This window comes from Mus pahari, chromosome 15 (genome assembly GCF_900095145.1).
Source record: "Mus pahari chromosome 15, PAHARI_EIJ_v1.1, whole genome shotgun sequence".
In the NCBI taxonomy this organism is placed as follows: domain Eukaryota; kingdom Metazoa; phylum Chordata; class Mammalia; order Rodentia; family Muridae; genus Mus; species Mus pahari.
This window is the reverse complement of record NC_034604.1, coordinates 41,200,471-41,218,191: the sequence shown is the minus strand read 5'-3', so window position 1 is coordinate 41,218,191 and position 17,721 is coordinate 41,200,471. Positions and strand designations below refer to the sequence as shown.

At 45.2% G+C, this 17,721-nt stretch overlaps 1 protein-coding gene across 1 annotated transcript; it reads left to right on the top strand.

Annotated features, from left to right (window-relative positions):
• The first annotated feature begins 1,355 nt into the window (after positions 1–1,355).
• Ticam2 (toll like receptor adaptor molecule 2) lies at positions 1,356–12,405 on the top strand. Its single transcript, XM_021214405.1, has 3 exons — positions 1,356–1,677; positions 2,979–3,081; positions 10,455–12,405. Coding segments are annotated over exons 2-3 (759 nt in total). The 5' UTR covers positions 1,356–1,677; positions 2,979–3,079; the 3' UTR covers positions 11,212–12,405.
• The last annotated feature ends 5,316 nt before the right edge of the window (positions 12,406–17,721 follow it).

Sequence of the window (17,721 nt, the reverse complement as noted above, 5' to 3'; positions counted from 1 at the left end):
GCAAGAAGAGCTCCAGGCAGCCAGGGGCCTCAAGATAAGATCAACCATTACATCGCAGCAGTTTGAGAAGTGGCTACCTACAAGCTTCCACTGTCAGTGGTTCACTCAGTTGGCTGCAGGCAGAAGAGAGTACCTTGGAGCTCTGCGGTGGCCCCCTGAGACCCTGCACAGATTTCAAGCCCCATTTGGTATCTGTAGTTCATTTCCTTGGCAGCAAGCGAAACTTGTCAGCATTATCTGGGTATGGTGGTGCGCATCTAGAGCCAAGGAGGACTGTGTAAATTGGAGGCCAGCTCGACTAAGTCACAAACCCTGGGGCACGTGACTGAGGAGCATAGTTAACATATCAAAGCGGGCCTGGCTCCTGGATTCTCCCAGCATTCCTCAGTACCTACCTGCTACAGGGTGTGGCTGGTATACCATACCCCTTCCACTACCTGGAGTGCTCCAGCCCAGGGACTAGGCTGCCCTTCTCTATTGGCTTCTCCCTATATAACCCACCCATTTTGGTTACCATCCCTTTCTTTTACCCTTTGCCCTCTTTGGCTGTTACACCCGGTTCCCCCACCCCCGCCCCCATCCCCCATGGCTCAGGGTCATGCCCAGTCTGGATCCGCTTAGATGTCCCTGCTTCTGGCTATGCTCTCCCTTTTATCTACAATAAACCTTCTCCTTCACCATACCCATGAGCAGTCATGCCCTTTCCTATTTATTTATTTATTTATTTATTTATTTATTTATTTATTTATATTCATCCTACAAAGTGAGTTCCTGTCTCAATGGCGTAGTGAGATCCTGTCTCAAAATCACCAAAATTTCAGAATTAAGAGGGAGAGGAGAGAGGGTGCAACTAGACTTTTGAGGCATGAATTGCATTGGAGTCTGGGGTAAGAATCAAGTTTGGGGATCTGGAAGGTTCGTACTTTTACTTGATTTTTTTTTAAAGATTTATTTATTATTATTCATAAGTACACTGTAGCTGTCTTCAGACACACCAGAAGAGGGCGTCAGATCTCATTACAGGTGGTTGTGAGCCACCATGTGGTTGCTGGGATTTGAACTCGGGACCTTTGGAAGAGCAGCCAGTGCTCTTTACAGCTGAGCCATCTCACCAGTCCCTTCTACTTGATTTTTGTGGTTGGTTAGTTTAGTTGGTTTTTGTTGGTCTTTGGACTGTAAGGAACAGACAGAAGCCGAATTCCTTTCCCGGTTTCTCTTAGTCTGGAATTTGAGAGGTATTTTAAAGGAAAAAAAAAGCAGAAATTTCAGAGGATGAAAGCAAAAACCAGGCTGCCCAGCCAGCATTTGCCTGGGTGGCAGTTCCCCACGGCGTTTCCCCTCCTCCGCCCTTGGCCATCTGCTTCCTCCTGGGGACAGTGCACCCCCACCCTGTAGTTGGTGGCCCAGTCTGCCGAGACCCGGGGCTCCGCAGAGCACGCAGAGCACGACTTCCAAAGGCGAAGTCCACCGCCCCAGGGCTCCATGGCCAGTCCTGGACTTCCACTCCGCGGGCTCAGTGGGCGTGGCGTGCAGAGCCACACTGGCCTTGGGACAAGATCTACGACAGTCACATCCTAACTTTCAGGCTTCTGTGGCAAGCCTTACTTGTCAACAAGGGTTTGCTCAGTGCGAGAGGAAGACCGAAGAGCCTCGTGGCCAAGCAGTACCGTTTCCCAGGCAAGTTGCAGGCGGGCTGGGGAGTGGCGCGCAGCCCAGGTCTGTCCGCGGCGCCTCTCCATCGAGCAGCGCCTCTTTCTAAAGGGGAAACCCGCGCACCTGTTTGCCAGTCCTGTGTTTCATTTTGACTAGCAAACTCGATATATAGATAGAGTTGGGGGGAGAGGGAGGAAAGGAGGGAGAGGGAGAGTCGAGGTTAGCTTCCACCTCTATATAGATCAGTCTGGCCTCAAACTCCAATCCTCTTCTCTTAGCTTACAGAGAGCTGGGAACATCAATTTTGAAAGACACCCCACGATCATGAGCAGATAGCCAGGGTCTTTTAAGTGCTCTCTGCCAGCTTCAGCCAGACTCACAGGGCCAGTACAGGAAGTTTTGTGGATTTGATCTGTTCTTTCTGCTTTTCCCGGGCTTAATTTGAATGAAAGTCATTTGGGCTGGCAGCTCTGAGCTGGTTTCAGTATTGCCTTACTTAGGACCACTCAAGTTTTCTAGAGCAGTAAATTTTCAAAAAGTATTTAAAAAATATAATCCTTATTCACCTAACATTTTTATGGGGCGACGGTGGTGCACACCTTTAATCCCAGCACTCAGGAGGTCGAAGCAGGTGGATCTTTAAGTTTGAGGCCAACCTGGTCTATAGAGTTCCAGGACAACCAGGGCTACACAGAGAGACCCTTTTTCAAAAGAAAACAACCAACAACAACAAAATGCCTCACCTAACACCTTGTAATGCTATGGACATAACTAAAATTAACTCCATTTTATGACATTTATTGCCATATACATATATTTATATATTTTCCATATAATGTATATAATTTATAAATTAGAATATGTAATATATAAATATCAAATCGGATAATGAGTTCTAGTTGAGGCAAAGACAGTGTTACTGTGTGAGGACTTAATGTACAAAGATAATGTACACCACATTTATACTGTTCAATCATGTCTCATTTGCTCCTCGTTTGGTGGATTTTTTTATTCATTAATTTAATAACTTCATAATGTTAAATGCCACCTTTAAGTGATACCCGCAGGACAAACGTTGCCATTTCTTGGCTCCTTTGTATTAAATAACCTCTTTGAATGACTTGCCTCTGGGCCTCTGTTCCTACTTCTCCTATTTTTTTCTCCCCCTCCCTTTCCCCTTGCTTGCTCTGGATGTCATCAGGGGCAGTCTTATGAAATCTGGTGTCTGTCCACAGTTCTCAGTTCTCATCTTTCCTGACCAGTTAGTAGCTCTTGACTTAGATGTACTCCTGTTTAGTGATCTTTCTTCTTCATTTGACTTGCAGCTGATTGAATTCTCCTGTGCTCCCACCCACTGGCGGCTTAGGCGTCTCAGTCACCAAATGGTAAGGTGCCACAGAGCCCAGTGTCAAATGAGGTAATTTTAATGTAAGTATTATTGGTGAATTAATCCGGTGACTGTATTTCTTTACTTTGCTAGTCCCGGTAACCATACAGAGAAACCAAGATTTATTTCAAGCTGCACCTCATTATCTGGGCAGTACTGATTTATATTAACCACCTAAGCTAATCTGACTACCTCTCAGCCATGATATTTGGATATTATTATTGATCTTTGGGCTTCAGATTTTTTTTTCCCATGGTGACTTCTCAGACCCTCTCCTCATGGCCCATCTGAATCTCTCTGTCTCTCTCTGTCTCTCTCTCTCTGTCTCTCTCTGTCTCTCTCTCTCTGTCTGTCTCTCTCTGTCTCTCTCTCTGTCTCTCTGTCTCTCTGTCTCTCTCTCTCTCTCTCTCTCTCTCTCTCTCTCTCTCCCCCTCTCTCTTTCCTTTGGCTGGTGGGATTTTCCACCCTATTCTCTCTTCTGCCCAATCATTGGGTGATCATCATTTATTGATAAGGCAGAGAATTAATGCTAAGAACTGATTACACAAACTTGAGACAGGAGATTCTAGACATAAACTTTATAATGCCATGTCCGGATTGAAACAAGATTGAAACAAGAGGGCAGAGAAATTAGCATTTGAGTAACACAAGGATGATCTTTACCAAGTGCATTAAGCCCATAGCCAAGGCCTCGATCACCTTCATTTTCTAGAGGTACATTCTCCCAAGAGGATTTCTACCTGGAACCATTAGTTCCCATGGTGACAGCTTCCCAACTGTTATCTCTAGCTTTGCCTCCTTTTAGGTTTGCAAGCATGCATCTAGGTCTTTTGACATGTCCAACTAGCAATCTGATGGATGTTTTAATTTATGCAAACAGAGCTATTAATATTACAGACAACACAGTCAGTCCTCTCTCCTCTGCTCTCCTTTAATAATTGTCCCTATCTCAGTAAAAAATGCTGTCACTCATGTAAAGTCACAATCCAGGAACTGTTACTTTCTGCTAGCACTGGGGACGGAGCCTTGTGTATGTGGCCCACCTCTGAGCCATGTTCCCAGCCCTAGGAATCTTATTGCCTTTATTCTTTCACTTGGGTTGTCACTGCTGCAGCTGTTGTTGTTGTTGCTTGAAAGTGGGACTGTCCTGGAATTCACTGTATAGATCAGGCTGGCCTCAAACTTACAGAGACTCATTTTCCTCTGTCTCCTGAGTCAACACTCAGGAGAGGTTAAACATATGTACCACTATGTCAGGCTCAACTTCTTTTAAGTCCCCACACTTAAGCCTTAAACAAAACCTGAGGTCTGTACCTGATTGCCTCCTTCCTCTGAAGCTAAACCATAAGAGATCAATAGTCTCTGTCTCCATCCTGGTTTCTCTGGAGCCCTCTTCCAGGGAGCAGTGATCTCCAGAGAGCAGTGATCTCCAGAGAGCAGTGATCTCCAGAGAGCAGTGATCTTCCAGGGAGCAGTGATCTTCCAGGGAGCAGTGATCTCCAGAGAGCAGTGATCTTCCAGGGAGCAGTNTGATCTTCCAGGGAGCAGTGATCTTCCAGGGAGCAGTGATCTCCAGAGAGCAGTGATCTTCCAGGGAGCAGTGATCTTCCAGGGAGCAGTGATCTTCCAGGGAGCAGTGATCTTCCAGGGAGCAGTGATCTTCCAGGGAGCAGTGATCTCCAGAGAGCAGCGATTGTTTTTAAAATTTACTTATTTATTTTATCTATGTGAGTACACTGTTGCTGTCTTCAGACATCCCAGAAGAGGGCATCAGATCCCATTACCCACGATTTTGAGCCACCATGTGGTTGCTGGGAATTGAACTTCCTTCCACTCCCTGCCAAATCATGACTTTTTCTTCTTGGTAAATTATGATGGCACCAAATTCAAAGATATGGAGTTATGGACATGTGGTAACATTTGTAGCTCTTTTCTTTCATTTTCTATATTTAGAAGACAAAACGAGAACTTGTATTTAAAAAAAAAAATCTCCAAACAAGGAAGATGCTTTATTAAAAAAAAAAAAAAAAAAAACAAACCAAGAGTAGAATTTTAAGGCAAGGTAAAGATAGCTATACAATTTTAACATTAGCAGCAGCAACAGATGTTTTAAAGGTATCACAGTTTTAGCCAGGCAGTGGTGGTGCATGCCTTTAATCCCAGGACTCGGGAGGCAGAGGCAGGCCGATCTATGAGTTGGAGGCCAGTCGCATCTACAAAAAACCCAGGCTACACAGAGAGACCCCACAGCTCTCCCCACCCCAACACACATACACAAAGATATCGCCATTTCATGGAACAGTGCAGTCCGTGCTTATTCTTGGGTTATAGCTGTGCCCCACTGTGACCCATCTGTGGCATTTCAGTTGTTTGAACCTATGTCAGTTACTTTACCAAATGCCCAACAGAAAGCAGCTTAAGGGAACTGTGTTTATTTTGGCTCACGATTCAGAGGACTTCAGTCCATCATGGACAGGATCACATTTCACCTACAGCCAAGAAGCCAGGAGAGAGGAAGGCTGTGTTCAGCTTACTTTCTTCATTTTCTTTTTTATCTTTTCATTCAGGGTCCCAAGCATTTGGACTGCTGACCCATCAGTTTTCCATGGCAGAAAAGCTGGTCTAAAAATAACATAAAAGAGAAGAGATGAGGGGTCAATGAGGCCAATTGGATCATGGGATTTATAATCATGTAAGGAGGAATGCTAGCCTTTACCTCACATAGAGACAAGACCATGGAAAGAATAGGAAAAAATTTGAAACAGTTTAAGAGACATATTTGCAAGAATTGAAGATTAATAAGGCAACGCTCTGGGGAGGGTCAGGCGGAATGTGAGGGTGACTTCCAGAGTTTTCATCTTGGTAAATTGATAGTGTATTACTATCATCCACGGAGAAGCAGAGTATTGGAGGCAGAGCAGATTAAAGAGGAAAAATTGATAAACGTGTCCATTAATCCATCTGCCCATCTGTTTTGCACTTACTGATGGTGTTTTATGGGCCAGGGATATTGGCCAGTAAGAACAGTAGAGGTCAGCTGTTGTGGAAAATGCTATCTGTGGTCTCTCTCACTAGTGCTTGTTCTTGAGGTCTTGCCTCCTTCTAAATCTAACAGCAGTGTTCAGAGCTGTTGCCAGCCTGGAGGCGGGGGTGATTTTTGGAAATAAGAACAGTAAGTTCACTTCCTAACAGTCATCTCAAGAGATGGGCTCATTGACCTTTGGAAAGGTCTCCTAAGGGAGGAGCAGTAACAGATGCCTTTAATCCCAGCACTTAGGAGACTGAAGCAGAAGGAGACCAGGCTGGCCTACCTAGCGAGACCCAGTAATCACCATGATAGGCCTTCAGCCATGTTTCTTCCACTCTCATAATTGTTAATCATCCCTCCCAGGCTGCAGCAGTATTTATGATGTTTCCTAATACCAAAGCATTGCTACTGTTTCTGTATATACACGTCTATGTGTACATGTGGGAACACATGGGTGCGGTTGTACATGCACACATAGACACATGCATCATGGAAGTCAGGAGTCAACCTATGGTGTTGTCCTTTAGGATGGCCACCCACCTTGACTTTTGAGGCGGAGTCTTTCTCTCGGGGACTTGAGTCCAGCCAGTTCAGCTTGGCTGGCTACCTTGGCCGAGGATCTTGGATCTCTTCCTCTCCGGCTCTGGGAAGTCAGAGCAGTGGGAAGCTGAGCTGTCTGGTTACATCACAGTCACGAAGCAGAGAGGGATGGATGGATTCTCCGTTCATTTTCTCCTTTTTATACAGTCCAGGATCCCATAATGGTGTTAACCACAATAGGTAGGCCTTCCCACCACAATTAACCAATCAAAGCAGTCCCTCACGGGGATGGCCAGAGACTAAACTTCGTGATTCCTGGTGGATATGCTGGAATGCTCGGTGACTCTGCATCCTAGGAAGCTGCCAGTTGGCACTCGCCCCCACAGTCTCTCCTCTTGTCAACTTCACACCGAACGCATCATTTTTTAAGAAATAAACTTTCCATGTCTCCATGGGTTCATAACTATTACTAGAAAATGAATTCAGTCCGACATTAGGTTTTTAAAGTCATTGACAATTCCTACACTTTAAAAGTCAAAATTCTCTTAATTGTAAGTTCAGATAAAAATTTTAAAAATGAATTACATATTGCTAACCTTTAATAGGACAAAATAAACACTTTTTAAGATTTACATTTTTTAAAGATTTATTTATTCTATATATAAATGAGTATACTGTAGCTGTCTTTAGACACACCAGAAGAGGGCATTGGATCTCATAACGGATGGTTGTGAGCCACCATGTGGTTACTGAGAATTGAACTCAAGACCTCTGGAAGAGCAGTCAGTGCTCTTAACCACTGAGCCATCTTTCTAGCCCCTTGAGATTTAGTTTTAATTATGTATATGTGGGTATGCTCTTATGAGTCCTGGTGTTCTTGGAAGACAAACATGTCAGAGCCCCTGGAGCTGGAATTACAGGAGATGGTGAACCTCGTATCTTGGGTGCTGGGAACTGATTCTAGGCCTGCTAGCGAGAACAACGTGCAGTGGTAACTCTGAGCTCTCTCTCCAGCCCCACTTCCAGAGGTAGCGTTCTTATTTTAAAAGAGAAGAATCTAAGCATAGCAAGACATAGTCAGACGAAAGCCAAACAAAAACCCAGCAAAACAAACACCAAATCCTGCAGCTCGCTGTCTGGTATAGGGGAGTTGCTGCTGCTGCTGCTGCTGCTGCTGCTGCTGCTGCTGCTGCTGCTGCTGCTGCTGCTGCTGCTGACACGATTGGATTGCCCAGGCTTGGGTAGCCCTCACTCCTTCAGCCCTGACACTGGCAGCACAGCCTTGCTCTTGGGTCCTCCCCACTCCGTGCCCACAGATTTCCATGGCAGGCATCCCACAGTTCTGCCTTCCCCAGCGTCTCAGGGTCGCCACTGAAACTTTGAGTTAAGCTTCACAGTTTCACACAAGGGTCTCTCAAGGCTCCCTTGTGGGAAACTCGAACCCTGCCCCATACTGTCTATCCTCAACTGCTCTCTGAATCATGGAACAAGAGTCCATGATCTCTCAATTTTGCACCTTTCATGTCTCAAAAAATAGTACCATAGGGATGTTCTGCTGACAGTATGAGATGTAGCCTGTCCACACTGGACTGCAGTTTTTGTGTGTGGATGTTTGCACTTGAGTGCAGGAGCCAATAGACGCCAGAAAAGGGCATTGGATCCTTTAGAGCTGAAGTTATAGGCAATTGTGAACATCCAACATGGATGCAGGAAGTGCCCCCGACTCCTCAGCAAACCCAATATGAGTTCAGTGTAACTATATTATAATTGTCATTAGGAATAAGAATAAATACTGAGCCCTCTCCCCAGAACTCTGCACATTATAGGGTTGTGTTTGTTTTGTTAGTTGGTTGCTGTTTGATTTTTTTTTTTATTTTTCTAAAGATAGTTTCTTTATGTAGCCTTGGCTATCCTAGAACTCACTCTGTAGACCAGGCTAGCCTCAAACTCGGAGATTTGCCCGCCTCTGCCTCCTGTAGAGGGCTGGGATCAGTATGCACCATAAACTCAGAGAATATTACTTTTAAGTCTCTCTGCTCTTAATTTCCCCAACCCTTCTCTCTTACCACTGTTCACCCGTACCCCACACGTGCAGACTTGTACCCTATAAATGTGTAGTGCAAAACGATCTTGAGAATTATGCTTTCCTGGTGCTTGCAGCCCGGAGCGACTCCCTGCTGCAGGCGGCCCTCCTGAGTGAGCTCCTGGCCCCTGGTGCTCTGCATGAAGCAGGGACGCAGTGGTTTCTAATTGTCAGTCTGTCCATCCTGGCTTCATGTCCTTCAAACCTAGCAAGTCTAGATGCAGAATATGTTTCCAGCAAAACCTGTAAATAACAACAAAGCATTTATTAAGAGCAAAACCTTAACGGGACAAGAAAGTGTAGTATGTATTTCTACCACAAGATGGCGCAGTTCAGATATGAAAGAGAAAAAGGTTCTCTGGCTCACCTGTCACAGACATACTAGGATTTTAAATGCATTAAATTTCAAAAGTACTCATTTGAATGTTTAACCTTCTCCTGTGATAAACACGCAGGCAGACAGAAAGTTTTATGTGTCTATGTCTTTTATCAGATTATTATTGATTATTATTTTATTCCTACCATTTGAGGGTGTGTCTTCCCAGATAGTCAAAATGATTTTGAAAGATGAACATTAACTTTTAACCTAGTGTTGGAAAACTCTTAGGTGAGCGTTCTATCAACTAAGCTGCCTCTCCAGACTTCCAAGGGAGATGGTGTTAGAGTTCCTTCTGGAACATCAGGACCAATATGACATAAATGGAGGCCCGGGAGAAGATACATTTTAAAGAATTGGTTTGCAGGACTGAGAGGGCTAAGTAGGGCAAACCAGGCTGAAATGAATTTGGGGTGCATTCCTGGGGCTTGGAATATATCCCAGTGGGAAAGCGCCCCTCTGGCAAGTACTGCGCTCAACCTCCAGTCCAGAATAACAACAACAGACAACAACAACAACAAGAGTTGAGACATTCTTGAGTCTAAAGGCTGTGTTGCTGTCTGCTGGCAGAATCCTTCCTCAGGACATCCAGCTGATGGGATGTGGCCCATCTACATTATGAAGGCTAATCCCATTCACTCAGAGTTTACTGACATAAATGTTCATCACCTTCGTAGGTCGGTATTTAGCCAGCCACTGGGCTACCAAGGCCTGTTGATACGACACATGAAATTCATGAAACTCACAAAGAGCTGAATGGAGAGACTAAGTTTAGCAAGAAGGCGATGGTCATATTGATGTTTCTATCTTTAATCATGGGTGGGACTCAATGGCTTGCAGCTGGAACATCCCAGAGGGACCACGCGGGAAATTTCTGCAGAGAGGGGTGCTGCTCTGGCCTGCTCTCCTTCGGAACTCAGACTCAGGGGGAAAAGAGTGAGCCTGAGGTTCATCAGGTTTGGGGCTGGAGAGGAATAATGACATGCAAACTTGCTCTTTCTCCCCAGCTGCACCTCCTGCTACATTTCTTCCTTTCTCTCCTTCTCTCTTTCTCTCTTCCTTCCTACCTTCCTTCCTTCCTTTCTTTTCTTTTCTTTTCTCAGGGTTTCTCTGTGTAGCCCTGGCTGTCCTGGAACTCACTTTGTAGACCAGGCTGGCCTTGAACTCAGAAATCGGCCTGCCTCTGCCTCCCGAGTGCTGGGATTAAAGGCGTGCGCCACCACGCCCGGCTTGGCTGCCATTTCTTTACATTATGGTCTTTTTGAGGATGGGGGGGCGGTTGTTTTTTATTTTTTATTTTTTAAACTTTTCACTTTGAACAAAAGTTTTTTCTTTTAAATGGTTTGACTAAACAAATAAATAGCTGCTTCGAAATTTCCCTTTTTAGGTTGAAAAGAAACGTTGATACTCAAATAAAGCCCCCTCGTCTGCCCCACCAGTCCGCCATGGGTGTTGGGAAGTCTAAACTAGATAGGTGCCCTCTTTCTTGGCATAAAAAAGACAGTGTGGATGCCGATCAAGACTGCCAGGAGTCACACTTCAAGAATTCTGAGGATGCCTCCTTGCGTGGTTTTGTGGAGCAGAGCAGGGGAGCAGAGCCCCCAACAGGAGAGCAGGACGGACCTGAGGCAAAGGGGGAGGGGCACGAGGAGCAAGCCGAAGAAGAATTCCTCAAATTTGTGATACTTCATGCAGAAGATGACACCGACGAGGCCCTCAGAGTCCAGGATCTACTGCAAAACGACTTCGGTATCAGGCCTGGGATGGTTTTCGCGGAAATGCCGTGTGGAAGACTGCATTTGCAGAATCTAGACGATGCGGTCAATGGGTCGGCCTGGACCATCTTGTTACTGACTGAGAACTTCCTAAGAGACACCTGGTGTAACTTCCAGTTCTACACCTCCCTGATGAATTCTGTGAACAGGCAGCACAAGTACAACTCCGTCATACCCATGCGGCCCCTGAACGGCCCTCTTCCCCGGGAACGGACTCCCTTGGCGCTGCAAACCATCAATGCCTTAGAGGAAGAAAGCCAAGGCTTTTCCACACAAGTGGAGAGAATTTTCCGGGAGTCTGTATATGAGAGGCAACAAAGTATATGGAGAGAGACACGAAGTGTGTCGCAGAAACAGTTCATTGCCTGAAACGGAGCACACGCCTGGCCAGCTCCTGTTCTGTAAACAAAATGATTCATCTTCACTTGAGAGAGTAGTTTCTAAGAAATGCTTAGATGTGAGTCGGCTTCCAAGAAATCTGTGGCGCACAAGAAAGGTACACTTCTGCAGCCCTAGGATTGGGCTACTTTCGAATGACAAACTCAAAACTGTCAGAGCTTCTGGCACTTTTCTTAAAGTTTTCATAGTTCATGAATATTCTTAACTCATTTCTTGTGTTGAGCCATAAACAGGCACGTGTGGCAAAATACGATATTGAAAATTCTTAAAAGACTCGAGGGAAATGGCTGTGGGCGGGACAGGTCTGACCACTTCCCTTCCTGCTTCTTTCATGGATTTTAGTTACCACAAAGCATCCTGGCGCTGTCACACAGAAACATGCAGAATGGGGCATGTGTAGTATTGACGTAGTAAGTAGGAGATCAGAAGTAGAGGTCAGGGTCAGGGCCGGACGGTAGTGGCGCTCACCTTTAGTCGCAGCACTCTGGAGGCAGAGGCAGGAAGATCTCATAGGCAAGAGTTCATAGGCCAGCCTGGCCTACAGAGCGAATTCTAGGATATCCAGGGCTACACAAAGAAATTGTCTTGGGGGTGGGGGGTGGGGGGGTGGAGTCAGAACAGTCAGACTTTTGGAAATAATCCAGCCATGTGTGGTTTTATTTCTGCTGGAATTTGGAACTAGTTCCTCCCACAAATTAGCAATCCTTTCGAGAGTGTGATAGTGAGGGACTCTGGAGATGGGCCCTCATCTTGTTAGATGTCTTCTGTGACCAGGGCTGTAATTCACAGAGCTTGTGAAAAATATGTGACTTGCCAGCTGTTTGCCTTTAAAATTAATAACCTCTCATGTTAGCCTTTAGAGATGTCCCTTGCACAGTGTTTAACTCAGGGAATATTTCTAATCTAGGGCGGGGGAGGGGGGGCAAGCCCACAAGCGAGCCAGGGAGGCCCACACAGACCTGTACCTTCTCCTCATAGAACTTCAACCCATTTGAGACTGAAGCAGTTTAAACAAGTACAGACAGGGCACGTGGCTAGGGGAAAGTGCCCGTTGGGAACCAGAAGACCTACTTACAGTCCAGTCTCTGCCCATGAGGATGAATGTGCCAGCGGGCAGCTATTCTCCTTTGTGGAATAAAAGGGTTGGATTGATGGATCTCTAAAGGCTTTTGTCCTCTCCCAGGATGGGAAAAACCGAAGCCAGAAAGCAATAAGCAAAGCCTGAAACTTTTATGAGGTGAAACATAATGTAATCATTGCAGAAGGCATGACGCATGCTTACAACGAACAGATAGGTATTTTTGCATATTTGCATCACCATCGATATTTACTGCAGTCATAGGAAAGAATTACTATATATGTCTACTTGGGTCTTTGGGTTTGGGTTTGTACAGGGTCTCACTATCTAGCCCTGGCTGGCCTGAAATTTGCTATGTGATTTGTATGGTGTCAAACTCACAGAGATTCACCTGCCTCTTGACCCTGACAGTGCTAAGATTAAAGACGGGCACCACCACAGCCTGCCACTCAGAGATACATATTTTTATAGGAACTCATGAACGAATACCTTCTTCCCAGTCTGTGTGCCTCCCAACCCTCTCTTCTCCGAATCCCCACAGACCACTCTTCACTTCTTTATAGCCACAAGCTATTGTGCCCCACAGTCTGACCTCGTGTTCGGTTCTCAGAGAAAGTGACTGCTTTCATAGCATTTTCTTGACCCTCTTTGTCATGGAAACTTAATACTTAGCTTTGACTGACAAACACAGAAGTGGATGCTCACAGTCAGCTATTGGATGGAACACAGGGCCCCCAATGGAGGAGCTAGAGAAAGTACCCAAGGAGCTGAAGGGGGCTACAACCCTGTAGGTGCAACAACAATATGAACTAACCAGTACCCCCTGAGCTCGAGTCTCTAGCTGCATATGTAGCAGAAGATGGCCTAATCAGCCATCATTGGGAAGAGAGGCCCCTTGGTCTTGTAAACTTTATATGACCCAGCACAGGGGAAGGCCAGGGCCAAGTAGTGAGAGTGGGTGGGTAGGGGAGCAGGGGCGAGGGTGGGGTATAGGGAACTTTCGGGATAGCATTTGAAATGTAAATAAAGAAAATAATAATAAAAAAATACTTAGCTTTGAGTTCATTGTTATTATTATTAATTATTATTACTACCATAATGTTCTCTATGTCTCAAGTGTCAGGTACTCATAAAACATGAACCACCTACCCTTCACACACCTGCCAAGCTGGAACTGATGCTCAATGGCACTTCTTCAATAAACCTTTTTATTCTTTATGGTTGACTATTGGTCTCATCTCCAGTGAAGACTGTGGAAAGGTATTCTGAGAAATACCATCCTGGGCTTGTCTGAGAACATGGTGTAATGTCCCAGGCAACCTGGAGTTCAGCATTTTTTTTTTATGATGAAGAAATAAATTTTAGGTGCTGAGTAATTAATTGTAGGTATTGAAAGTAGCAAGAAATCTTCATCAAAATAACTAATGACAAAAATAGTCCAAGGCATGGGTGTCATCTTGGATCTGGGTTTATGTGCACACACGTAGTTTTAAATATGCTCACTGATCGTTCTGAGAAATTCTGCCAAATACCAGTGAAATGCCCTGGGGACTCTGTGCCACCCATGTGGAGCTGCTGTAGAAGGATCAGAGGTATGTCTGAGCAGACAATTCCCCATGACCTAAAGAAAGAGTATAGTTTAACTGAATTAACAAGGCATCCCGGAAGGGGCAGTGGCTTAACAGGGTCACACAAGATCAGGCTTCTTCTTTTTTTCTTTTTTCTTGTTTATTGGCGGAGCTCCAGGCCGATGCGTACCTCACGCAGGAGGTAGAGACATCGACCCAAGATCAGGCTTCTTTCACACAGTGGACTATTATACAGACTTTAAAAATAATAAAATTCTGACATGTGATAAAACATGAAGGAACATTGTATTTAAAAGGACAAATATTGCATGATTCCACATATATGAGGCACACTCACAGAGAGGGAGAAATAAGATGCTAATTTTTCAGTAGCTAAAGAATTTGCTTTGGAGTAATGAGGAAGTTTTGGAAAAGCCCTGGGTGTATACATTGTGCATGTACCCAGTGCTATGTAAACATACGCTTAAAAAATGATCTTAATGTCTTAACAGTACATTTCCTTATGTGCACTCTGCCCCAGTAACTTTAAAAAGTCAAAACAAAACAAATCAAGAAGCTGACAACATGCCCCCACAAACAAACAAACAAACCATGAGCCCAAGCCTTCCCAGTTTTTGTTTGTCCATTCTCAGTTCCCAGTTGTGTTTCCCCCTGAGAGTGCCAAGGCTGCTCCGGGTTGGACACACACATACATGGGACAGTATATAGACTACTAAGTCTTTGTGAGTGATCCACCAGAGGAGAAAAAGTGTTTCATTACTGTGTAATTAAAAACTGATACTATGCAGTGATATTGAAGATCTATTCTGACTTCTGGCTGTTTGTTTTTTTTTTTTTTTTAAAGATATATTTATTATGTATACAGCATTCTGCGTGCATGAATGCCTGCCATTGAAGGCCTAGGCCAGAAGAGGGCACTAGATCTCATTATAGATGGTTGTGAGCCATCATGTGGTTGCTGGGAATTGAACTCAGGATCTCTGAAAGAGCAGACAGTGCTCTTAACCTCTGAGCCATCTCTCCAGCCCTTCTAGTACTTCTAAGTTCCTTCAACTCGTCATTGGATAAATTCTTCCTGCCATGGATCAACCCCACAACACCCTGGAACACTGTTAGAACATCAAAAACTACCAAGATTTGAATCCCAACTTGGTCCTTTTGTTATTTTTTCCCCCCAGAAATAGGTTTATTTTAAAAACAACCCCTCCCCCAAATATTTTTTTTTTAAATAAACACAATTTGGACCTGACGGCTAACTGTGTTAACTCAATCATCATCAAAATGCTGTGGTTAGCAGAATGTTGCTAAAACTAACATTAAAACAAGAGTCGGGGCTAAGAAAGCTGCAGAGAAGCAGGCCAGTGCCCTCTGGCCACTGCAACAGAGCCCCTCAGACAGGACAGGCTGTGCAGAAGTGAGTCCTAACAGTTCTGAAGCCTGAGAGATCCAAGGTCAAGGCACTAACAGATCTGCTGTCTAGTGAGGACCAGTTGGCCAGAGATGGCACTTTCTTGCTGCATCCTCACAGGAAACAGGTCTAGAAAGCATCTTTAGTCAGAGCATGAGTCCTATTCTTGAGGGCAGAGCCCTCCTCCCCAATTCTCAAAGGTCTGATCTGGTTACACTGTCACTTTGTGGATTAAGATTCCACACTGGAGTTTGGGGTGTACACACACATAGTCAGCTATCCATAGATCTTGCTGAATCTCGGGGTTCGTCTCTAAAGATTTATTTATATGAGTACCCTGTAGTTGTCTTCAGATACACACCAGAAGACTGCATCAGATCCCATTACAGATACTTGTGAGCCACCATGTGGTGGCAGGGAATTGAACTCAGGATCTCTGGAAGAGCAGTCAATGCTCTTAACTACTGAGCCATCTCTCCAGCTCAGTGTTCTCTAAATTAAAGACAATATCCCCTGCCCCCCCCCCCCAAAAGTTACTCTTGAGGACTGTGGGTGGTTCACGTTGTCCTAGTTGGCTTTCTGCTGCTGTGGTAAAGCACTGACTGAAACCACCTTAGGTTTATTCCATCTTACAACTTTGAGATCACAGTCCAACATGGAGATGTTAGGGCAGGAATCCAATTTGGAAACCTGGCTGCAGAAAGGGAAGCAGAACCATGGAGAACCCTGCTTAGGCTTGCCAGGCTCATGTTTGGGTACCTTCCTTATATCTCCCAAGACCACCAGGTAGGTGGCTCTGGCCCCCAGTGGGCTGGGCCTTCCCACATCAATCATCAAGCAAGAAAACAATTCCATTACAGGCATTTCTCTACAGGCATTTTTCAACTGAGGTTCCTGCTTTCTGGGTGACACTATTTGTATTAAATTAACAAACAAAAAACAAACCCCAACTAACACACACACACACACACACACACACACACACAGAGCTTATCTATGCTGCCAACACTACTATTATTTAGCACATCTACTCTGCAACATGGGATGGGGAAGAGAGAAAAAATGTGGTGATGCCTTCCCACATCCCCACTCTCAGAACCACTGCAGCTTGTAGGGAACAGACTGAAAACAAAAGGGAAGATACTGAGCCTCGTTTGCAAGTGAAGTATATGGAGCTGCACTAGAGAGAGGAGTCCCCTGATCTGCCTGCAGTGAAGAAGCTGTTAGTGAGTGCTGGCATTGCACATGGAGGAAGTCGGGGGGGGGGGAGGGGAGGGGGGAGGAGCAAGGATGGTGCTTCAGCCGGATTCCTTGCCTCTAACAAATTGGGGAAATTGGGGAAATTGGGCCATAAACTAGAAAAGCAAAGAAATGGCGTATAGGAGTGCCAGCCTTGAAGCCATTCAGGGGAGGAGTAGTTCAGGTGGGATGTCTTCAGCTTGATTTTGTGAATCAATTCTGCACACTTGCATCTAGGGAGATGGACTGCAATCTATGTGATTTAGCCGTTCATGGTGCTCAGCCCCGAGAATGTCATCTTGTTGAGGAATGGGCTGACGTTGGACTGTCTCCCCTGGAGTTGGGTGGTGGGCAGAAAAAAGTCATGGATCTCCTTAGCTCCTTGCTCTTCCATCTGGCTTAACTTCCAGTCCAGCAACTTCCTGCTGGGGTTTTCTCAGACGGAGACAGTGCTGTTTACCTCAGCCCTTGACTTCTCTTTGCACATCCCAAGGCCTTGGGCTGAAGCTGGACCTGACTTACCAGGCTTGATGTCCTCAGTAACAGCTGCCTTGGGCCCTTGCACACTCTCACCACAGTTGCTTGATTGAAACGAGATATGTCCCCCCCATAGTCTTGGCCACTTGAACACTTGGTCCCTAGTTGACGTCACTGTTTGGGGAGGTTTGGGAAATGTAGAGGATGTATATCAATGGAAGTGGGCATTAAGGATTCAAAGGTTAGTACCATTTCCAGTTTGATCTCTCTCTCTCTCTCTCTCTCTCTCTCTCTCTCTCTCTCTCTCTCTCTCTCCTTTTCTGCTTGTGGCTTGAAGATGTGAGCTCTCAGTTTCCTGCTCCAGCCACCTCACCTCTACTTTGTCCCCATGAACCCGAGCCCTCTGGAACTCTTTCTTCCATAAGCCAAAACAAACACTTCCGTAAATTGCCTTTGTCATGGTGGATTTTTGTTTTGTTTTGTTTTGTTTGTTTGTTTAATCACAGTAATCCAAAAGTAACTAAGAAACAGACACAAGGTTCATCTGTCGACAAGATCGTCTCAAGCCTTGCCTCTGCCTAACAGAGGGCTCTGCAAAAAGTGATCAAATTGACTTGAAGATTCTGATTGTGGAGAGGAGACTGAACTGAGACCCAGAGCTGGAAGGAAAAACAATAACAGAAACCTTC